Raw genomic sequence first — 23,978 nt, 5'->3', positions numbered from 1 at the left:
CTGCTAAAAAAAAGTGGAAATAATTTACAGTGAAGACGTGCACAACACCTTATTTATGCATTTAAGCTCTCTTGGAGCCTGTTTAAATCAGGACCCTATCCCCTTCAGTTCAGATCACATCCAGAGGACGACCCAAAAAAGGGTCTTTAGGTTCTTTGGAGACCCTGAGGCACCCAGCTTGGCCCGACCGCGCAGGCCCACGGCACCCCAGCCGCTGCCCACGGGGGCACGAGATGCACGAGCTGGACGCCAGCCTCACGTGCTCAGAGATATCCCCGGCCTGCTAGGATGGTATTTTTCCCCGATTTATCCTGTTTATAGCCAGGTGTGTTTGCCAAGTTAGTGGAGAACCCGAGGGCAATGCAGTGCCAGGGATGCTGAGGTTTAACTCGCCCGCCTGGAGCGTGCGCTGCACTGCGATGCACCAGTGTGGACTTCAGTGTGAATTAATTGAGAGTGGCGGGGCACAAAGCAATGGCTGCATTTCTCACCAGGGGAAATTTCATTAGCAAGCTAGTACACCAGCATTTTCCAGCTTTTCAACCAAAAGTTGAAATCCCCTCGCAGCCTTCTCCTCAAACCCCTGTGCCAGCTTGATGCAATCAGTAATAAAAGTACTCATATTTACAACAGCCCTGTGGGAATGCAAAATCCAGCTCAACCCGAGAACGGCCTCCTTTCAGCCTAACAAATTTACCCGTGAAAGCGCTTCCCGAGGCAGAGCTCGAGCTTGCGAGCGCCGGGTCTGCGGAAGGCGCTGCGGCACTCGTGGCATCCCGCGAGCCTCTCACGCCGGGCGTCCGAGCTGCAGCGGAGGACGAGAGCCCGCCTGCGAAGCCAGTCACATCGGTGCTGGAGGTGGCTCTGGGGGCACTGCTGCTGCCTGGAGACCCTGATGCCTTCGCCAAGGTGCTGGTGCGCGCCGGAGGCACGGCAGCACCGGTGGTGGCAGAGGGCAAAGTCCCCACTTCTGCAGCCGAGATGCTCTGTGGTTCGTAAGTGCTTCTAAAAGCTAAAAAAGGATACAGGAGAAATAAAGCTGCATGTATGTAAAATGGAACAGCTGGGTAAGCTTCATCCCAGCATCAGTTAATGTAGACAACATATGTATGAATATTCAATACTGAAATACTTACTACGGAGAAATCAGTAAGACTGAAAAAAAAGGAGTCTACGTAGGAACTCCTGAAGCTATTGCTTGCAAAATACTCAAAGTTTTCAACAAAAATCTCTCCTCCTTTTCCAACAAGAATAATATTTATCCATACTTTCATTTCTGTGAAATGTTTTTAAACGTACAGAACGTGCCAACTACAATATTATTCCTCCTTTCTTTAAAATAAAAAGGATGTATTTTGTTTATAAAGAGTTTTTAAATAATGTTCCAAGTTATAAAGCTAGCTATCAAAACTCACTTTTGGAAGTGCTTTCCGGAGCAGACGCAGAGTCCGAGAGCAACGAGTCTGTGAACAGCGCGGTGGCACCTGCACCACCACCAGCCTCTGCTGCCAAAGACGTCCCAGAGGACTGGGTCCGATCCAAAGGGTGGATCATTCCGGTTCCGGAGGTGGAAATCTCTGTTGCATCGGTCAGGCTGGTGCTGCTTGGTAGTGACCTTAACGTCCTTCCTCCACCTCTGGTGGATGGTGTCGAAACGTACGTACTGGTGGCAGGAAAATCAGAAATTCTCTCCTCTGCTGCTGAGAAGCTGGATGGCTGGTAGCTGCTTCCAATGGCTAAGACACAATAAAAGAATTGGATTTATACATACAAAATTATAACCAGATGGACCCAGTTTCTTCCCAGATGCTTGCAGTGCACGTACGGATATTAAGCATAGGAAGTTTTCAATCTGGACGAAGCGCTGTTTTGGAAAGGCATGAATCCCTTCTATTCAGGAAGACCCGAGTTATTGCTTGCAAAAAAAAGTGGCTTGATGCCACGGGAGCGCAACGCAGACCGGCCCCCAGAAAGCGCTGGCCACCCGCTCGGGGGTTTTGTGCTCTGCTCTCCTGGCATTTTTGGGAACGGTGAACCTAGGCGAGCAGGGCTGGGGAGGACCGCGGCTGGATTCCCTAGACAAGGGCTATGGGGATTTGGCTTTAAATCCCCCCTTTGCTGCAAGACTGGTGCAATCAGCCCAATCTCTCCTACTTTTCTTGCAGGAAGAACATGGGATCCAACAGCAAACAGCTGAAGAAGCAGAGAAACCTGACCATGGCCACATCCCCGCGGCAATCAGAGGCCCACGGGCTGCCAGACCCACGGGAGCTCGGTGCGACCCTGCGGGCTGATGGGGCTCACCTGGACCAGCGCTTCCCGGAGCTGGCGGAAGAGGCGGCAGCCGGTGGTCCACGGAGGGTCCGGTGAGGTGCACGGCTCCCGACGAGATGCTGGTGCCCCGCGTCCATGGGGACGAGGCCTGGGGCCGGGCTGCAGGGCTGGACGTTCCTGGTTGGAAATCCGAAGTGTGGTTTTCTGCTGCCTGGTCGCTAACCGGTTGCTGGCTGCTCCCAGCGGCTGCGATACAGCGAAGGGAAGCGTTACTGGGAAAGCCCCGAAATGGCTGCGTTTGCTCCTGGTAACACCCAGACATCAGATACGGATTCAATAAACATGGAAGTTTTCAACACAGGGAGACTTCCTTCAGAGGGAGGCAAACTCTCCAGTTTGAAAACTCATTGCTTGTAAAAGATGTCCTAAAGCCACGAAAAATGCAGCACCACTGCGGAGAAGCACAGTTCCTGCAGGAGCCGAACATGCAACGCAGGGTGGGCAGGCCGAGGCCCGAGCTCAGGTCGCAGCTCTGCTCTGCAACCGGCAACCAGCTGCGACTTTCCCACCCGGCAAAAAAAACATTGTGGTAAGATAAGGTCAAAAGTTTCTAATCCCCCCCCCCTTTTTTTTTAATGGAAAACATTGGGTTTTTTTGACCAAATGATTTCTTCTATAACATTTTCCTCGTTTCTGCAGGGAATTTCAGCTAACCGTTGAAACAAAAACGAACACACACAAAAAAGTAGCGTTTCAATGAAAAGTTCAGATTTTCCACAAAATATTCCATATCCGTTTTAAAAAGGCAATAAAAAACATATACACCCCTACTCCTGTAGCTAGCAAAGGCTGAGCTGGCTCAAGGCTTCTCAGCCACGTGAACAGCATCGATGTGGGCTGCCCTTGCTCCATGCCGGGAAGCAGCGGAGGAAGCAAGACGGGAGAGAGGCTGAGGAGCATGGGAGACGGTCCCTGGGCACATGGCACCCACCAGTAGTGGCCCAGCGAGGGCAGAAGGGGGGCCACCATGCCCCAAACCCCAACACCCCTCCGAGACACACCAGCAACTGCTGACCCAGCTCTCCAGACCTACGGGGAGCCATGTGGAGAGCGAGGCCATGGTCCATCACCACCACCACTGCCCACCATCCCCAGCAGCTGCCTACCTGCCTCCATCTACAGCAGGCAAAAAAAGGTTTTTCTACAATTTTTTTTTCTTTTTAAGAAAATAAAAGCTATCTAAAGGCTTTTAAAGATATTTTTAAAGCTATAAAACAAACCTGCAGGCCAGCAAAGCTCACCTCTGAAAGCGGTTTCTGAGGCAAGAGATGCCGTCAGCAAAGGGCTCGTGGAGTCCTCCGCAAAGTGCCTGGGGTCTGGTGCGCGGCTGCTCCCACCAGTCCAGGCACTGGGAGCGCTGGGCAAGGACTGGGGCTGTTCTGGCAAGCCGGGCGCCTCCGAGCTTGAGACAGAGCTGCTGGGCAGAGGCGTCGTCGTCCCCACGCTGCTCCTCGAGGCGGTGGGTGAAGCACCAGCGCTGCCGGCACGAGGACTGGCCGGCTGCTCCCATGCTGCCGTGCCGCTCGCTGGAGGAGAGGGGCTACCGCTGGCTGCAAGGCAAGAGGGGAAAGCAAATGAAAACACACAGACGTAGACGTAGACATAGACGTAGACGCAGATGTAGATACAGATGCAGCAAAGTGCTGCTCCCATGCTCTGCATCTACGGAGGTGGCCCTTCAGGAGCCACCACCACATCTACTGATGCTGCCGTGCAAAGGGCGGCCTTTCACCCGACAGCAGAAGCGCAGGGGCTGCAGCGCTCACCCAGGGGATCAGCGTCCGAGGACGGGTGCGGAGGCAGCGTCCCCGCCGTACGCTCCGAGGCGGCGACGTCCGAAGCCCCGCGGCTCCGGCCGGTTGCGGGGGACCTTTCCCTGCCGACTGCAGCGGCCGAGGTGCTGGCAGCTCCCCACACCGGTGGTGTTCCCTCTGCGGCTTGGCTGAGCGGTGCCGGCGTGCTCGTGGGGTCGCTGAGAGTCACCAGAGCCCTCTTCCCTCTCTCCGAGCTAGCAGCCGGGCGGTGACTGCTTCCAGCAGCTGGGACACAGGGCAAGAAAATTAATATTCCTGCTGAACAACTTAAAACCTCTTGGCTGGGCTTGCAGCAGCATCGCACACAGTGGCACCCAGCGCTACATGATGCGAGTGAGGTTACAGCAATGTTCCTCGTGTTTCCTCTGCTTAACACAGGGCAAGCTGCAAGGGGGACTGCTGGGCAAAGAGAGCGTCCGCTACCAAAAACCGCCAGCATTTCAAAATTTGTTTTCACTTCTGCACAGCAAGAAAATCTACACATTTCTTTAAAAGCGTGAAAAGGCACAAGGTAGTAAGTAGTTTACGCCAGGAGAGCCAACGGCTGGCAGGCTGGGCATCTGCCAAGGACGTGACGGCTCCAGGTTCAAGTCCCCAAATGGGAAAAAAAAGACTAATTAAAAAAATAAAGACAATATCTAAGTTCATATCCCAGTGAGACACTTATTTCACGTAGGGATATTAAGAAAAAAATTGAAATGGGAACGGTGCAATCAGCGCGGACGCGTACTGCCGCTGTGGGAACCTGGCTTTTATTTAGCAAACTTTTAAGCAAGCACTTTAGTTTATCCACGAGCAGAGCCCCGCTGAATCAGAAAAAGAGGACGAACAAGCACCAAGATAGGTATTGAACTGCATGGTTTTGGTGTGAGGGTCTCAGTTGCAAATCGTGACTTAGTAGCTCAGTTATTTTTAACCTGGGCACTTTCAATCTAGATGAGTGTCCCGATGGGGTTCGATTCCCCCGGCACAAGCGGAGAGGGGACATGAATTACTAACAGCGGGGTCGGAATATTTCATAAACCCTTTTTGCATGTACAAAACTCACCGGGACGAGCGCTTTGGGAGGGCGGGAGAGCGGGGCTCGCGGCAGCCCGGCTGACCGCAGGCGCCGTCGCGTGCCATGGAAAGTGCCCGGTGCCGGCGCGGAGGGCACCGCTGCCTCGCCGCTGCCCCGGGGATGCCCGCTCTCCGCGCCCGGGGGACGTCGGTGCAACGTCCATGCTTTCCGTGCAAGAACTGGAAGTCCCTGTTTCGGGGTCGGCACTCCTTCTCTCCTGATGGCCGCTTTCGATGACTGCAAGGGAAAAGAAGGTGGAAGAAAAAGTGAAAATTTGATCGGTTTTGAACACGCTGGCCCGGCTTGTCACGGTGACATCGAGGCTGAGCTCTGATCTCGTTTACACATAATCAAAACAAAGACATGAAATGTATTTTTGGATACACACCAGTGTAAATTATGTTGGTCTGTGGTGCCAAATTCTGAAGCCAGAGACATCAGACCAAAAGAGAGAAATTTATGGTATGGATTAAACCGGCCTTCTGGGTACTGAAGGTCACCCCAGGGTGATGGACATTTTGGAGTATCTGGGCCTTAACGCCCATCAGACCACGAGAAGCGGGATGAGGAAGAAGTTTGTACATCTTCAGGGCCGTTCCCTGTGACCACCATGGCCCAGAGCCCCTGACCATGCTCCAGCCTAGAAGCGTTTGGGTCTCCTGACCCCCTGCTCCTGCAGGAAGGCTGCTCCAAACTCCCACCTCTCCCATCGCCCACAATCGTTTTCCCATTTCCTTGGGAAATGAGTTAACACATTTATTGAAAATATATTTGTTCCCAAGACAACACTACCCTTTTGCATAGACAGTTTTCCCCTCCCTGTGCTTGCACCCCCCAGCCTGACACATTACCAAGAGCAGCCCCATCACCTCTTTGCACAAGTTCATTCTTCTCTTCTTATTCACGTCCAAGCCTCCCTAGCACGTTGATGCTGAACCTATCACCTGCTCTATCTCCTGCACCCCAAAAATGTCCCCCAAGGAAGTCAACAGGTGTTAAAGGATCCTCAGAAACACACAGATGGCCGCCTGCACCTTTAAAATCTACATGCATTTCCAAATCAGGCCCTAAACAAGGACTGAAGATGTTATTCAGTAGTCAACTTCTTGGCTCAATTATTACTGCTGACTGCTGGCAGCAGCGGCAGCAGGATTGAACATTGTAGCTACAGCTTTAGCCTTATGTGCCATATAGCCCGACATCATTTCGAGCACAGCATTTAATGACAGCTGCTGTGAGCAGTTTAAATGGGATTTACTGCTGGAATTCAGGTTTCCAGTAGCTGTACCAGCCAGGGCTGTGTGCGAGGCATGAGGATTGCCATTCATGTCGGTCACATGCAAAACAGCAGTGAGTGTGATTGATCCATGTTCACAACCCTGAGGCTTGGCTGGCATTTCAGAGCCAGATGTTCTCCAGCCTACATCAAGTCAGAGCAACTCCAAATCATGGCTGTGTCATCCCAAACTGCAAGTTAAGATCCACGTTTCTTATGAGCATAATGCGATTTCTAGGATGGAAGAGTCCAAAGCACGCTCCACTTGCTGAGTGGGCAGGACGGGAACCTTGCTATGGGAACATCAATTTAGGATGACGGGGTCTGAAGCCTCTCAGTGAATTGTGAGAACTCTCCCCACTTTGCTGCGCGGCAGCTCAGAGACCCACCAAGCTCCAGGACGGGCGCTGCCCTCCCTGCTCCACTCCCAGGCATCGGGCACAGGGCACCCCAAAACCAGGGTGCGGAGGAGATCAGCACAGCTGCCAGCTCAGCCTCTGCCCTAAAGATCTGATGCATCAGCTAAGTCACTGCTCCATTTCAGGGCTGTTCTCTCCTTTCTCTATCTACAACTGTTTCAGCGAGAACTCATTAAGAAAAAGAAAAATTCAGAGGTTTATGCAGCCCAGCCTGCATTTCATTCCAGGAGCCTGAACAACGCGGGGCACCGGGAAACCGGAGCAGCCGCTGAGCGTAGTCTCCCAGGTGCCTTCAATGACAGACCTCGCGCTCAGCTGAGACGTCCCGGAGCTGGGCGCCCCACGCACCCCGGTGCCGTTCAGAGCCCGGCACCAGCCAGCTCTTGTCCCATTTAACAAGCTGCTTGTTGTTGCCATTTGGATGCGGGGATGCGGCGTCGCAGCGGGGCTGCTTGCTCCGTTCATTTGCAAGTCAATACCCAGCCTGTAATTGTAGCCCGCAAGTCCATTTATAGCAGCAGTGACGCTGAAAAATTTGGGCATGCTGGAGGGTGGTGCGCTGAATCCCTCTCCGCTCCCCGCTCCATAAAAGCTTTCAGATGTGCAACCCATGCTTAGCGCGCCGCAGCATCCGGCTCTGCTGCGCAGAAGGCAGGCAGGGCAGCAGACGCTTAAAGAAACCCCCAGGGGAAGAGCAGAGACCGGGCGAAATGTGCCTTCCCAGGTCGCCAAGTAATGTGTCAACAAGCGATCAAGCAAGGCACACTCAAACGCACAGCGAAGCATCGCAACAGGCTGCCCAGAGCGACGACCCACGCACGCCAAGTGTGGGAGCCCCTCGGTACCGCTCCACTTCTTAAAAATAACTCTGCGAAAACGGCAGCAAGGAGGACCTCAATCTACGACCCTCGATCAAACACAGCCCCTTTGAAAGCAAAATGCTGCTGGTTGTTTGTCTAGCTGTTGTTAGCCCAGCAAATTCGCCCTGGAGGCTGGCAGTACAGGATTCATTGATATTTTCCTGTTTGCACGCTGTAACCAATTACGAGCCCGCTGCACATGTTAGGGGATTTCTGACCTCTCTTGCCATTGCCCTCAGCAAGGCCAGGGTCTGATCTGCCCCGAGGACACAATGTGAAAGGCGGAGGAGCACCCACTTCGCATCCCAGAGCACGATTCTGCTTGTTTTCTCCAGCCTTGTTTGGCTCTGCAGAGCTACTGGGAATAAAAAGCAGCAAAACACTTAAGCTTATCATGGGAGTCAGCAAATCTGGCTTTGAATGCAGCCAGGGAGCAGATGTGCTGAATAAGAAGGTATTATGTACACAGGCTTTTTAGCGATCTGGCACTTCTAACCATGCCCGGCCAGGCAAGCTGGTCCCTGACCAAAGGAGGAGGACCACGTGGCCAGCACCTGGTTCAGCGGGTAGAGCTCGCCTAGCTGTGCTGGAAAACCTGGCCCACGGTATGCAGTACGGGGACCTGAAAGAATTGGTTAAACGACTGCTCCACCAAGAACGAAACATATGTGAAACCTCAGCTCCTCGCACAGCCATCGAGTCTCCTGGAGATGTCAGACAACCGCAATCTTGTTTTTTGTTGACATGCCTGCAGAAATTAGTCTTCAAAGGTGACCCTCCATTGGGAGCAGATGGACCAGATGCAAACTTCTTCCAAAAAAATAAACAAGGGACCATCTGGCCTCCTCTGATGTATTAAAGGCTTAAACCATTGCAGCCCTTTAGCTCAGGTACAGATTTGTCACTAACAATTTTGTCATATCCTAAGCTGCCAACTGGTTTCTGTGTTTTAACTCCGCATGACCACAGCTGTCAAGAGAAATATTTTAATTCTAAGGCAAGATTGTCATGCCACCTGCTGAAATCAGTGCTTTTCTTTCCCGTGAAAACCAGCAGTGACGCCCAGCAGACAGATCTCGGCAAGGAGCGACCGTTTCCCTGCAAGCGCACCAAGCACGCCGCTTCTTGGGGGTTGAGTTATAACATGTCCAGGAAAAACAGATCAAGTTCCAGGAGATTTTTCAGGCTGTGGGTTTGCCCTACCAGCCTGGCTCCGCCGTTACCTTGTGAAACTCCTAAAAACACACGCGCAGACCTGTTGGAGGCAATTCGCTCTGCACCGGCGAGCTTCTCTCTGCAGCCTTGGCTGCAAGGGGGGATATGGTGGCGATGATGCAGGCTCAGCCCCAGCCACGGGACAGCAAAATTTGGTTTTGTCTGAGCTGCTAATGAGCTGGCAGCAAGCCCCGGCCGCCTGCGACAGCATCTCCGTCCCCACCGCGCTCCTCACCCGCGTGACCGCAGCACGGGCAATGCCCGAGGCAAAACCAGGCACACGTTGCACCACCGTGCATGGAAACACCAGCTGCACTGCTTTCTAACCCCCTATTCCAGCGATTACAAACGGGTGCTGGGCGATACAGAGGCCTAACACCTAACGGGGCCGTGCCGGGGATGAGGAGGGATGGGGGATTTCCACTTTCCTTGCGGAGGGCAGACCCCAGGGAAGACTCTGGGCCCCCCAGAAGATGCTCCTTCCCCATGGTGGTGCTCGGGAAACCTTTACAAGCGCAGTTGCAATTAGTACAACGTTGATTTAGCGGCACAGCGACCAACAAAGACGCCCTCCGCAGCCGTATTTCTTCCTTCGCACGCCGGCCGGTGAAGCCCGTGTTGGTCCCGTCCCACCGCGGTGCTGCGGGAACGCCGACGGAGCTCGGAGGGGGCAGACGCCAAAACACTGAGCCCTACCCAAAAGCGGAGTAACGCCAGCCCTGCCTCGAGGACAGAAATCTGATCCGGATTATGACGAAAACCTAATCCGGTTTACAAGCGACAGAAGCACGCGGGGGAGCCACGGGCCCTGCCGCCCAGCGTCCCTCGGCCCTGGAGCCGTCCCGAGCCCGGGGACCGTCCCCCGGGGCGGCGCGTCACCGCCTGCGACGGAGAAACCCCCGCTTTGCCGGTGCGAGGGCCGTGCCGGGGCCGTCCCGCGCCGCGGCGAGCACGCGCCAGCCGAGCGCAGCTTCCCCGGGAGGAAACGCAGCTACAGCCGTAAAACTCCCATCTGCTAAATTGCATAATCTCAACATCATCCGAGGCTCGGGGAGGGGGGGAACAAACAAAAAAACAGATCTAAACTTAGAAAACTCCTCGCTGCCTGCAGGAAAACGCTAAGGAGCAAATCTGGGCTCCGGAGGAGCGCGAGAAGGGAGCGCGCGGGCCGCCGCGGCGCAGGCTCCCGCGGGCCACCGGGAGAGCAGCTCCGGGCTGTTTTGAAACCCGGCTGCGGATGTAATGATGATGGGTGGAGGCCGCTCAGGAGCCAAGCGAGTCTCTGCGAACAAAAGCTGCAGCCCTAAATCTGGACTGTCCAGGGCTCTCTGGGATTTTCCGTTTCCTTCCTTGTTCTTGCCCTGAAAGAAGCAGCCGGGGAGGGCGGGGGGGGGGGGGATGAAATTTAAAAAAAAAAAAAAAATCATACTTGAGACTGGTCAGCTCAGCGTAAACAGGCGGATAATATCCCTTGGAGAAGGTCCCTCGTGTGCACTAAGCATGGGAAGAATGCAAGAGGTTTTCAGCCACACGCGTTTAACCCCTTTCGCTAATTCTTTCGACGTTAATAAAAAGGGGCAGGAGATTTAAGGACGCCTGGGCAATAGGTCGGGCGGCCCCGACGCGCTGCCCGTCTCGGCAGGTTGTAAGCGAGCTGGGGGCTCGGCAGCCCCCGGAGGGCGACTCGGCACCTGAACCGGGCAGCAAAACTTCATCCGTGTCGACGCTGCCAGGAGCCCGGATCACGGCACGGCACTGCAGCCCAGCGGGGCTGGCGCCCGGATGGGACGGGAGCGCCGGCAGGAGCCCGCTGCCCTCCTGCCCCGGGAGAGGCCGCAGCGCTCTGGAGGCACCGGGAACAGCGAGTCCCCCGCGTCCCTCCCCTCCCGCGGGCAAGGGTTTGCTCCAGACCCGGAGGCGGTCCGTGGGGGTACCACCTTTCCGTGCCACGTGCCCTGCTGGGAGCTGGAAAGCCACTGAGGATGATGAAGGCTCTTTTCGCTTCATCCCCTTTTTTATCTCCATTACCCAGAACTCACAGACCAAACGTTCAGAAATGGTTGTTGGCTGAGGGCAGCCACAGCCGGACACTCAGAGCAGCAGCAAGAAAAAAAGGTGCAACTTGAGTCTTAAAAGCGGTACCCTAAAGCATAAGAACAGGTACTCGAAAATAAAGAGTGCACACAAATCTGTGGCCACGTCCGAAAGCAGGAGACTGGTACCTCCAGTCTGCCGGTGACCAAGGACGAAACCCGTGCATGGAGAGATGGGACACTGCCCGGCTTGGCCAGCGCCTCCCGGGCTTTCCAGGTCCGGTGTCCTCAGTGCTTTCCCACAGAGGTGAAGACTTCTGGATCATCAGCCCAAGCCTATGAAAGCCCACGTTTCTGACCTCTCTTTTGGGGATGTTTTCAATTTAACCCACGGACGTGGGGCACGGTCCCGCCACAAGCCCCCCCAGTGGGGAGGCGGATCAGCGGGGACGGAGCCTGCATGGGGACACGGACGGGCGAACCCCGGGACCCCCCAGGCCCCGCTCACGTGTCCCCTTCTCCGGGGAGGCCCAGGAGGGCCCGGGGACACGGCGGTGGCTTGGATCCTTCGTGCTTTTCCCAACTGAAAAATGCCCAAAGGAGCTGCCTTTGCTTGCTTGCAGGCCCAAGGGAGCCGTCCTCCGTCGCCAGCGGGCTGCCCAGGGCAGAGGAGCGCCCAGCACAGGGGGCTTCTTGCTCGCTGCTTTAACGAAACGTTAATAAAACCGAGCAAAAAGAAATCTCCCCCATCGCGTCAGCCCCGCGAGGGCAGAGCAGAGCCGCGCAGCCCCAGCCCGTTGGCGCTTTAACTTTTGCTCCCATCCGAGGGCAGCGCTGCTGGAGACTGTCAGACGGCTCGGGGAGGAAGTCTACTGGCAGGGCTCCACCAGAGCCGAGTTGCTAGGTCACTGGAACAATAAAAAGGCAAGAAAAAACATCCTGGCTGCAAAAAAGAAATTAAAAAAAAAAAAAAAGGAAAAAAAAAGCCATGGCAGCTCCATGAGCGTGTACAGTACAGGTTAAACGAATGCAACAAGCTGCAGAGAGCAGGACAATGCCGCCGCGCACTTTTATAAGCACCCGAGTTAATTTATAGCGTAGACCTTTCCGCGGAGCTCTCATGCAAATAAGGAAATAATAGAAACCCGTAATTTGCCTGCAAGGTTCGTAATTGTTAAAAACCTTCCATGAGGCTTGCTGGAACAATATTTCAGAGGAAGCAGGCCTGCTGCTGGTATGCGGGGATTAATTACCCTTTCAATGTGTCGCACTTCATTGTGCGGCTTTCCTGCACCACCACACACTTCCCAGCAGCTGCCTGCATTCATTTAAATCGGGTAATATAAGAAAACTGCCTCCAAGCAGGGATATATTTCAGTAATAAGGGGATGCCCAATCGCACAAGGCGCTGAATGATCCGCAGCCCCAAGGTGCAGACTCTTCCACCAGGAAAGGTGATAGCAGCTTAAAAGTGTCAGGGCTAAACTTTGCTTTCTGAAAGTTTAATTTATTTTAAGGCCAGAGGGGAGCATTAGCTCATTCTGTCTGACCTCACGTATAGCACAAGTCATTAAATGTAGCTTATTTACCTCTGGTACAAGCTCAGTGACTTGTATTTGACTCAAAGGCATCTTGCATGAAAAACAAACTATCGATATTCGTGGGCTAGTCTGAATACCAGTATAATTATTTGATTAGGGATGTTATCTTTTCTTTGCCCTGGGAGGGGCAGGAGGAGGATGAGAGTGAAATAAGTCCTTGTACAGGGATATAAGCTGTGCCCACATGGGAGAAGAGGGCAGCAGCTGGTAAAGCCCGAGTTAAACCAGTGCAGCGAGAAGTGGCACAATTTCAGATGAGGCTGAAGACAACCAGCGCTCCTGAGCCTGCAAAATGCAAAGCAGAAATTCCCTCAGAACAGCAAAAAGCCCTAAAACGAGGCCCTGATCTAAACCCTTCGAGTAACAGCACTCCACAGCGTCGATACCTCCCGCCGGGGCTTGCAAAGCGCTGGGCAAAGCCGGCCGACCCGAGCCCGCAGCCCCGTCGCCACCGGGAAAGATGTGCCGCTGCTTTCGTTTCGCGCCCGGGAACTCGCCACTGCCACCAAACAAGCCGTGCTAGGCTATACACAAGGCAGCCCGAGTTTAAGTTATTCTACACATACATTCAATGCATTTCAAAAAACAATGCAGAAAAATATGAAGACTATCTGCATACGAGTAAGGAGGCAAGAGCCATCTGCTCCAGGACCTGAGGACTGTATCACTTTGCAGGGACTCAGGAAAAAAAAAAAAAAAAGCGGTATTTTTATGTCAGGATCTGGAAGCAAAATAAAAGGCCCTTGCTCTAAAGCGTTTCAAGTCCAAGAGATGCTTTCCACGACGAGAAGCGGACAATAAATCCTAGGAACACAGAGGGCAAAATAGGAAAACCAGCAGCGCTGCCCTGGGAGAGCACGAGCGATGCTCGGCGCTGCCCTTCACGGGCTCGGGCACAGCAGAGCGCCCGGGGCCGGAGCCGCTGCGGCAGCGACGGGGTGGGCTCAGGTCGGGAGCATCCCGGCAGCAAACGTGATCCAGCAACGCACTTAAGCACACGAATAGCTCCCCGGGGAACTATTTTACGTGCTTAACGTTAAGCACACGCTTAAGAGCTTTGCTGGATGGTGGCCCGCGCAGGGGAGGCGAGCGTGAGGGCGGATGGACCCAGCCAGGGCTCGCCGGCCCCGGTGCCGCGTGGGAAAAGGCCAGGAGAGCCGGGAACTTGCTGCGAGGAAACCATTCCTTGGCTCCAGGCAAAGTGCCTCGTGGCTTTTTGGGGATGAGCGCAGCGGATGTTGGAGCGCAGAGGACATTTAGCGCGCGGTCATCCATCACCCCTGGCCGTAAGCAGATGGCAGAGCAGCTGGTTGGAAGGAGGCGACGAAGGGCGTCGAGATCAAGCGCGAGATCTGCAGCTGCCTCCCGGAGCACAGGGCTGCCCGCGCGCGAACCGCCAGCGCCCGGCGAGGCCGAGCAGAAGCCACCGCGAGCGCGCTGCTGAAGCGGCTCTCCGCTGCGCGCGTGCATCACGCCAACGGCATCCCCACGACCCGGGAAGGCGGATGGCAATACTCAACGGTGTACAGCAGTACGGTGCCAAGCTGGGGATTAAAAGGGATCCGCCATCTGGGCAGCCCCAGTTTCAAAAGCTGGTAGCAGTATCCCGCCAGCACAAATCCTCCTCACTCAGCCCTCGACTCGCAGCGTCCCCCTGTTCGAGAGCTGCCCTACCTCCTCCTGGGGATGGCCGCGTTTCCGTGATGGATACCAGCCACGCTGGGGTCCTTCCCTCCGTTTGGGCTAGGAAAACCCAAAACCGCCTCAGAGGGCAGCTGGGAGCAGCCCAACCCTCAACCCATGAGTCTTGCCCACCGGCCGAATGAGCGGCGCACGGTGTGCCGTCCCAGCGGTAGGACCCGCCGCTCCCATCCTCCTTCCCGTTTTTCCAGCAAGGGACAGCGGGCCTTGGGAGAGAACGGAGAAAAATGCAAACAAGCAAAAAGCGGCTTAAAGAGGAATTAATCCCCAAGAAGAGGCAGGGGCCCCCGCGTCCCTTCCCCCATCCTGCAAAAGGATGATGATCTAAATTGCATTTCCTAGATGACAGCGCACCGCTCTGCCGCCGGAAGCAGCAACGGCGGCGGCCAGGACGGCGCGGGATGTCGTTCGCCCCGGGGCCAAGCCGGGTCCCTTCTCTGACCAGCACCCGCTGGCCATGCTCCCACGGCGGCCGGAGGGGCATCCAAGCAGGCGTCCCCCCATCGCCCTACCTTCACACCACATCTGTAGCTACCCGCTTCCTTCCCGAGACCGGGGGGCGGGATTTGCCATTTCCAGTGCCTCTCTGTGAGCGCTCCAGGCAGGCGGAAAACAAGATGCCGTCTTTTGGCCCCACGCGAGTCTCCGCTCGGGGACCAGCTGTGCAGCAGCCGTCCTTCCGAGGCGAAGCGCCGTGCCGAAGAGGCTCTCCCAGGGTCCGTGCACGCAGCACCTGGGCCCCGCAGCCGGCGGCAGAAAGCTGGGGGTGATGGAGAAGGGCAGGCTTGGGCTGCCCATCGCCAATCTGTCCTTAAGGGTTGGTTAACAAGGAGTCAGGTGAGAAAAACATGGAAAGATTGGGTCAGGTCACAGGGTACCTTTGCACATATGGGCAATTTGCACAAAACAGGGCAGCGAAGAGGAAAAGAGGCCAGAAATCTGCTCAGAAAGCCCAGCTGCCCACTCATTTACCCACACGGCACATCTGAGGGCCACCTCAAACCAACTGCCTTGGTGCTCTCCTGCCATCCAGTGACAACCAGCCTCAGTGTTTAACCCAGCATGAGACACAGCCTGTCCAGTCCCATCATCTCCAGTCCCACTAGCAATCTGCAGGACAACATTATGAAGATACTTGCTGCACGACATGGGCTGTTCTTGGAGGCAGCGTGGTCTGGAGCGTGTCTGAGCCTGGGCCAGCAGCCCTGACACTGTCCGTACTCCCGTCCTCCCATTCCTGATCTTCACTGTGATTTCTTCATGCAACATGTCCACTCCCTCTGCGGCCCCCAGAAAAGGCAGCCTTCATGATTATTCTGCACCCTCTGATCAAGTTTCCCCCTAAGAAACGTTCCCTCAAAGGGCTTTTATCTGCAGGGTTGCCTGCCAGTTCAATACTGCAGCCCCATTCTGTATCTGCTGAAAGAGCTGATCCTGTTCTGAAAAGAATTAGCATTTAGATGTTAGTCCTGTAACTGAATCCGAATCGAACAATGATGAACGTTCAAATGCCTAAAGCTACTCAGGGGTATTTTCCTTTGAGCTCTTTCAAGCCCACACCAAGAAGGGTAAGAAGCTTTCTAAAGATGCCTTTGTGAATAATAGCTACTGAAACCCTTCTCCTTGTCTTTGGAGACACAGATACAATTATGCCCAGCTCCGAAACAAAGATAAATGCTAGATTACAAGAGCAGTATTATGCTTCACAAGCAGGGCCGTTGCTGCTAGTTTGCAACCAAAGCAGATCATGTGCAGTTTGCGTGTTGGCGTTCCGTTCACAGAAATTCACTTAAATCACAGCGGTAGAAATTAGTTCAATACACAGCGTTGGCATCCCTGCCCTCTGTATTACCTCGTGAGATTGCTAAAGTACCTCAGATTGTGAGTTCGTAAGATCTTGCAAGTCATGCAGCGTCAGTCCTGGTCAGCACTGGTACGGAGTATCTTTCTTTGCAGAAATTTAGCTAGCAGCTGCTACAGTTTCCCTGATAAGAAAGTTTCTTCTTACCTATAATGGCAGTTCCCTGGAGTAAATGTTTAAAAGCATGTTAGACAAACATCTTTTGGGGAGATCCTGCAAGGGGAGATGTCTTGAGATCCCTTCCAGACCTGCCTCAAAACCAAACCAAACCAAAATCAAGAAACCCTCAAATATCCAAACTCCAGCCCCCAACTTAAATATACTCCAAAACGGGCTGTCGTCCCCCCAGAACAGTTACTACAGACTACAGGGGGCTGCAGCACCCTGGCACTAGGCCCTCAGAGGAGGTATCTTTCGGATAATACAAAGGTCCTGAATATTGATGCCAAATCTTCAACTTGTGTGATTCATCCTAGCTTCAGTGCAGTTCAGCATGACGTTTCAGCCGGTCCTCGGGGCTCCGGAGATTTTCCACAAGAGGAAGGGTGTTAACGCCAGCGTCCTAACAGATGGTGACGTGGACGATTGTACTCTGTAGATCCAAATTCCTCTGGTCGTTCCAGATGCAGAAGTTCCTCTTAATGTGCTTGTCTGAAAGCTACTCCGGGAAGCTGCAAATCCAGAGGTGTCCGCAAAGTAGTTAAGTGTAAAGATCTCTGGAATAACATCAAATGAAAAGGTTCCCCTAAACCTAACCCGCTGCTGTGCAGCCCATCTCAGACAACGGGAACTCGAGATGCAGCGAGTCCGGCACTTTGCAAGCATCACCCACCACCTCTACTGCAGGGCAACCTTGCGGCTTTGCTCTGTGTTTGATGAAACCTTCACTTTTAGTAAGTAAGTTTGTGCTCTGCAAAGGTTTCAGTGTGTCTTTTTTTTTTTTTTAATCATGCAGACTGTTTTAGGAATCAAAGTTATAGGAGCGACGTTGTTAAAACTTCTCAAGATAAAGACCATCCTTGCTACCATCAAGCCAAAGGAGACCACCAGGCTGGTGAAGTAGCTAACTTTTTCCATGGTCTAGAGATCCCTGAGGGACTCTCGGGGTGGCTCTGTTAGCAGAAACGAAAGCCATGTCCAGCTCGCTTTAGGCAAGAGGTCAGACTGATTACTGTAATAGTCCTTCTGCCTTTAAAACCTCTGCCATCACAGCATGCTGAAAAAGGCAGAGAAACAAAACATCTGCACTGAATGTGCACGCGCTCGTGGCCGGGGTGTCACAACAGCAACGCGGTGTCCTCGGGGAGACGCGGCCTGGGCTGCACCCCGGGACGCCTGCTAACCCTGCTGAGATAAAACGGAGTAGGAGCAATCAGTCAGCTGGTATCTTCACACAGTTTGCATGCGTTTCCATGCGAGTGTTTAAAATTCCTCCTCAGGCCTTTCCTGGCTAATTTTATATCAGAGCTAGATTAGCTTAGGCTTAAAAGGAAAAGGGTATCTTCTCCCAAACTTCAGCTGTGAGATCCTCGTTGATCCATTCTGACCACTGCGCAAAAAGTGCCTCCAATGCACGTCGCCACGGCTGTCTTGGCAGGGCAGCCGCGGAGGCCGTGGTGTTTGGGAGGACTTTTTCCAGGCGCTGAGCTGGGAGCCCAAGGTGGGTGTTCACGCAAAGGGGTGACGGGACAGGACCTGCTGCGAGCAGCGTCACCCCCTCAAACAGCCCCGGCGGGCTCGCCGAAACCACGGCAGCTGATAAACGACATGGGAGGGAGGTGACCCAAGGTCCTAGAAATCTGCATTATAAATCTCACAGCACTCTGACCCTAAACGAGGTCTTCATCTTACACACGAACGGGATGTCACCCCCCTTCTTCCCCTGCGATCTCCTGGGCGCTTCAGCGGACCGGGTTCGGCAGCGATGTTAGTATGAGGCAGGCAACTGCTATGTTAACAGCTTGGAGGAGCTGAAGTTTACAGAGCTTCCTTTACTCGAGGGAACCGCATTTTTCTAAGATTATATTATTACTTGGGCTGGTCGCTCAGTAATGCAACATCATTTCCCTTTTGGGTGGGAAAGTTCTCTCCTTGTCCTCTGACTCGAATGATTTCAGCCTGCAAGGATGAATGCAAACTCTCAGCGCAATCAAAGCGCCGCGAGCGAACCATGCCCCTTGCTGCAAGCCGTGGGATGTCATGGAAGGACACGTGGGCCTTAAAAACGTACGGCTACGTCCGTCCTCCCATCAGCTGTGTGCACGTGGAAAGGGGTGAGAGGGAAGGGTGGCCAGATGTGACAAAACCATTTGCTGCTCGTATGCATCCAAAGATTTCGTTCTTCCCCTGCGCCTGCACTTGTCGCCCTCTTGCATCTGCTCTGCAAGAATATTCAGCAAATGAACTTAGTAATATTTATGGCTACAGCAAATTACAATGCAAACGTTGCAAAACCGCTCACAGAAATCAAACTTTGTATTTGCAATCAGGACTTTTTCCACTAGAAATTGGATTCTGCCTTTTACGTTCAGCTAATCAGGAAACAGAAAAACACATTATATGACCCACATCTTCAGCTGAATGTCAATAACGGGCCCTGTAGTTGGGGCATTGAAGGCTTATGACAAGCTTGCACACAAACCACAGACTATGGGTTATGTGCAGGACGTTATCAGGGGAATATTATGAACAACCAGCCTTTAATTTGCTTGGAACATCTTATGACAGCTGGACAAATTGCCCTTACAGCTTTCCTGCACCATTAGAAGGGCAGAAAGACACCGTAACAGGTGCCAGGATCTGGCTGTGCCTCTTTCCCAAGCAGCTCCGTGTGGGTCGGCGCGGGTTGTCCCCAACGTGCACGGACACAGCCCCAACGCCCGTGCGCAGGCAGGCAGCTGCAAAGACACCGGGACTCACCCAGCACGGCGAGACCCTCCTGACTCAACCCCAAACTCTGCAAACTCTCCTTGGAAACTACACGGGGAAAACAAAGCCAGAAATCCAGAGGGTTCATGCTGGGGTATCTACGACCCATCCAGCTCAGGGATCAGCACGGGGCGGTTCACGCCGAGCATTTGGGAGCTGTAGCCCTGCATTAGTACCACACCGCATCGCACGCACGTCGTCTCATGCACAAAGCACGCCACGGCCCTCTACCCCGTCTCTCCGCAACAGCACAGCTACACACAGTCCCAGAAAGATGAAATTTTCATAATTAAAAAAAAAAAGCAGTAGGCTCAGCTTTAGCCTTCCTATTGCAACGAGCAATATATCCTGAAGAGCAAAAAAACCCCCCCAAAAAAACCAGAAAAAAGCTAAAGTGCCCAGTGTAGACAGGTCAGATACAACTTTTTATCTGACAAACCGACGAGCTGTTCCAGCCCTGTTGATTCAAATCTGTCCTTCTTTTGGGAATGGTACGTGTCTAACGCTGCTGGAGAGCTCACGGGGCTGGCCAAGGGGCCCTCTGAGCCGGGACTTCAGAGGACCTGGAGCGCCTGCGAGTGCCTTAGAAGGAAATATGCTTTCCAAAATGTACAAAGATTATTGCTACACTGACAGGTTTTATTTGTTTGTTTGACTTTTTAATGGAAATAGTTCTTTTTTCTGTTTCATTCCCCCTTTTTTTATTAGCTTGGGTGAATGTTTTAGAAATAAAACTATCACAGTCGGATTAAATGCTGTTAAAGCCTCAGTCCTACTGCTTTTATAGGATGCACTAAGTGCGGTTAGCTCTTCTGGCTCCGCTGGGCCAGAAAAAGTCTGGTCTTGGCGCTTTCACCCAACAGGCAGCTCGGTGCTCGGTTCGGTAGCGAACAGGACAGAGCAACCAACTCTTATTTTCCAGAGATCTCAAGAAATCCCTTCGGCAGGTCGACTCAAAACTCTGCCGTTTGGAAGAAGCGGCTTCCACAGTGAGACCAAAGCTGTATCACACCGGGCAGCTTGCTGCAGCGCCCACGACAGCATACGAATCCCCGCGGCCCTGCTCGGCCCCGGCCAAAACACCTGAACGCAGCCGGCCACGCGGCGCAGAGCAGCCGGGCAGCTCGAGCGGCGAGCGATGCTGCCTGCCAGCCCCAGGACCCGCGACACCCGCCAGCACGACCGGGAGCACCCTGCGCTCTCATTGGTATCGCCAGCTCCTTTGACACTAGGGATAATTTTCACTGATGCTAAGAGTGATTTTTACCCTTGCAGCCAAGGAAGTGGGAAACCAGCCCTGACCTTGCCTCAGCCCCCCTCGGCCGAGACGTGGCAACAGCCGGTCATCTCCCTGGTCCTCTCAACTACGGGAAAATACTAAAGCAAATTAAATTATCCAGCTTAAGTGGTGATTACTGCTTGAAAAGAATGATCCTGGAAAGCCTGGTGAAGCGCGGCGCTTGGGAGAGGCGGGCACCAGCTCCAGCAATCTGCTACAGGAACATGAAACTCTTCAGGAGAGCCACAACAGCTCTCACTACCCGTTCGTGCTGTGTCTGTAGCTCAGGACTCTCATTCACCACATACCAAGGTGTAAATCAATCGGCATCACCATGTGCTCCCTGGCAGTCGGACTACACAATTATATCTCCGACTGCATCCATTTACCGCTTAAATATCACCAGCACTGCTTCTATGGGCTGATGCCAAACCAGCTGGGCAGTGAACGACCCTCATTGCCTTCAGAGACCTCGGGTCAGGAAGGGACTGGGAAACCCATCTTTTTTTCCTCTGTTTTCCTGTTCTGAAATGATCTCTTTTTTCTTTTCATTTCTTTTTTGCTTCTAATTGTGTACCCTGGAGGAGTAGAGCCAAACCTACCCAACTCCAGGGACTTTGCATTTGCAATAAACAAAACGAGTTCACTTCTGTCTCACCAAAGGAGGAACAGGGAAGATGCCCAGGACAGCAAACTGTCTCAGTGTGCAGATCTGCTGATAGCAGAGCAGATGCAGGAGCTGATTTTTTTCTTCTCCTGGCTCTGCCAGGCGAGAAAGAAACCTCCCTACCCCTCTGCAGCGCACATGAAATCACGTCGCAGCTCAACGGCAGCATTTTGCACCTCTCTGCACTGGCGTTGCTGCACAGAGAGCCGGGCCGCTGCCCCCGAGAAGTCACGAAACGCGGGCTGTTAAACCTGGGGCAGGTTTGAAGGCAATACGATACGCTCTGCGATACGAGCATCCTCCTGAACCTTGTCCCTTGCTCCCTGATTTGCTGCCTTAGCTCATCCCGGGCAGACGCTTCTCTGAGACACTGAAAACCTGCCAACGAGGGCGATTTCTTCCCGTCCTCGGGCCGGCTGCAGGTCCCAGCACAGCGCAGCGGCGTAGTTTTTAAGGGCAGACAAAGAGTCGGCGTCCGTGTCGTAGATCCCGCGCGGCGCAAGGGAAGCAGAGAGGCGTTATCCCCATTTTACAGATGGCAAAGTTGAAACACTGAGACTCGCTAGAGGACGGGGGCAAGCTAGAGCTCGTAACCGAGCCCGGGTACCCCACGGCCGAGCACCGGCCTGGCCACACGCTGCACCCTCCAAATTGCCCATATCGGATGTAAAACAGATGCCAAGCCAAATTCCCCGGGGGGCTGGCAGTGCCGTAACTGCAGCCGCTCCTTCCACCGCCGTTATTGCCTCCCAGTTCCCCCGTTTGCTTCCTACGCCCTCGTTTTCCCCCAGGACAAAACCACCACAGCTTTTAGGCACAGACGGGTTCCCGGCGCAACCGTCGGGCACCAAGGGCCCCTCGCAGGTGAGCTCAACCCGAAAGCCCTTCGGGAGATCACGCCGGCCTGCTCCCCAACACCCAACTCGTCAGCTGAGGGATGAGTGCGGAGCTGCAGCTAACGCCGAGCAAACTGCAGCTGCCGGCACACAGCGTAATTTATTGCAAGGGATCCAGCCACCACCACGGTATTTATCGCTTCTTCGCGGATCGGGGGCGACGCGATCCACGAACACTGGCAGGTCCCCGGTGCGAGTGCCGCAGGGGCTGTGCGGGGCTGCAGCCGCTCGCTCCCAGGGAAACGTGTCTCGCAGCGCGCGGACCGAGCGCCCGAGCTTTCCCAGCTCGAACAAAGGAAACGCATTCCTCCGCTGGCTCTCCGGAGTCATCAAGGTCGCAGGAAAAGATGCCAGAGAGAAATCCGAGATGAAATTAAATATTTTTTCTAGCCACCGAGGAATTTACGCAGCTCTCACCAAATAGCGGCTGAGAGCTGCGGGGTCGGTGGCAGATTTCATCCTCACAGCGTTAATAGCAGGTAAGGCACTGCTGTTCTCACCGGTTTCGGAGGGCAAACCGACACTTGAAGGGACACAAAGAGCTCTGTAGCTGAGCTGGGAACAGACCCAAACCTCTCCAAGTTCAGTGCCATCCCCGGGCAATTCCCACGCAAACACTGTCAGGAGCTTTCTGGTCCACCGCGGGGTACGTCCTAACGACGTACCCAAATGCACGCCTCGTTTCGCGTGGATACATCCTACAAAGCGCACTTTGGGTGCGCAAAGAAAACTACACTGTTATAAAAGTAGTTTTGTCACATTTCCTGAAATTACATAGCTCTGTGAAAGCACTTTTGACCCTGCCAAGCAAAGTGCGAAATTCTCTTCGCATCAGAAATGAAAGGTGAAACTCGGTGGCCGCTTTCAGGCAGGGGATCAGGTGTGAGAGTCGCCCCTTCCACACTCCCGATCTATAAAGCTACACCTTGACACGCTGGATTTCTTCACACCACCTACAGAAATCCGGCACCCGCTTTTCAAGCGCACGAGGATTAGTCATCCTTAGAGCAACGCGTCTTCTTCGGGAAATAAGTAAATTCGTTTACTGGGTGGCAGTTAAAATTAGCTCCATTCGTTCTGCGAAAAATACTTCGGGTCTATCCCCCAGCTGCCCGCACCGAAACCAAACCCGGAGTTATTTATAAAGCACCGACCAGCCGCTGCGGGCGGCGGTGCTCTCGCAGATGTGGCATTCAGGAGGGAGGTTTGGTGAGGGACAGCGCGCGGGCGCGGAGGGTCCTCGCAGCCCCCGGCGGCACCTGGGTGCGGGTCAGAGCCCGGGCGCGGGGCGCAGGTGGCGGCGCCGCCGGGGTCTCCGCGCTGCCGCCGGGGTCTCCGCGCTGCCGCCGGGGTCTCCGCGCTGCAGCGCCCGGCAGCGCCGCGGGGGCCGGGGCAGCGCGGGGGCCGCGCAGCGGAGCGGAGCCCAGCCCGAGCGAGGCGCAGCGCCGCCCCGCAGCACTCACCGGCGGGTCCCGCGGCGGGCGGCGAGCAGCGGCGGCGGGGGGCGGCGAGGGGCAGCGACCCGGCCGGCGGGGCCAGGGCCAGCGGCAGCCCCAGCAGCAGCGGCAGCAGCAGGGCGCGGGCTGCCGGCATGGCGCGGCGCGGCTTCACATGCCCGGCGCGGGGCGGCCGGCGAGCCCGCAGGCGGCGGGGGGAGCGGGGGGTGCCCGGGCTCCCCGCGGCAGCAGCCGGAGCCGGAGCGGCCGCCCCGGCCCTAGGGGCGCGGGGTGCCCATGGCGGCGGCGCCCCGCGAGCGGCGGCAGCCTGCGGCCAAGTGCCGGCGCCCGAAAGTAAAAGGGCAGAGGCGGCCCAGGCTCCTCCTCGAGCCTGACATCACCGCGGCCGCGGCCCGCACGGCCCGGCCCGGCCCGGCGCGGAGAGGAGCAGAGCGGAGCAGAGCGGCGCTGCCCGCGGCCCCCCCGCGCCACCCCCCCCCCCCCAATATCTGCTTTATCTTTCAACCAGCTCCCGCCGCGCAAGCAGGAAACACCCCCCTCCGCGGCCCAAACACCTCCCCGGGGCGCGGCGGGACGC

General features: G+C 54.8%; 1 protein-coding gene across 2 annotated transcripts in view; it reads right to left on the bottom strand.

Annotated features, from left to right (window-relative positions):
* The window catches only part of HEG1 (heart development protein with EGF like domains 1), a 56,938-nt gene extending 33,351 nt beyond the window's left edge, over positions 1-23,587 (bottom strand). Inside the window, exons 1-7 of one of the 2 annotated variants that reach the window (XM_064514681.1) lie at positions 23,408-23,587; positions 5,197-5,445; positions 4,101-4,373; positions 3,576-3,884; positions 2,305-2,520; positions 1,416-1,736; positions 698-1,012 (exon numbers count right to left, since the gene is read on the bottom strand). In XM_064514681.1, the coding sequence (XP_064370751.1) occupies positions 698-1,012; positions 1,416-1,736; positions 2,305-2,520; positions 3,576-3,884; positions 4,101-4,373; positions 5,197-5,445; positions 23,408-23,537 (1,813 nt within the window). In that variant the 5' untranslated portion in view covers positions 23,538-23,587. The remainder of the gene's footprint in view (positions 1-697; positions 1,013-1,415; positions 1,737-2,304; positions 2,521-3,575; positions 3,885-4,100; positions 4,374-5,196; positions 5,446-23,407) is intronic. The other variant, XM_064514680.1, reaches the window with a different exon arrangement.
* Between the last annotated feature and the right edge of the window lie 391 nt (positions 23,588-23,978).

This window comes from Dromaius novaehollandiae, chromosome 7, assembly GCF_036370855.1.
Source record: "Dromaius novaehollandiae isolate bDroNov1 chromosome 7, bDroNov1.hap1, whole genome shotgun sequence".
Lineage (NCBI taxonomy): Eukaryota > Metazoa > Chordata > Aves > Casuariiformes > Dromaiidae > Dromaius > Dromaius novaehollandiae.
The sequence above is the reverse complement of the archived record's forward strand: the minus strand, read 5'-3'. Positions and strand labels throughout refer to the sequence as shown.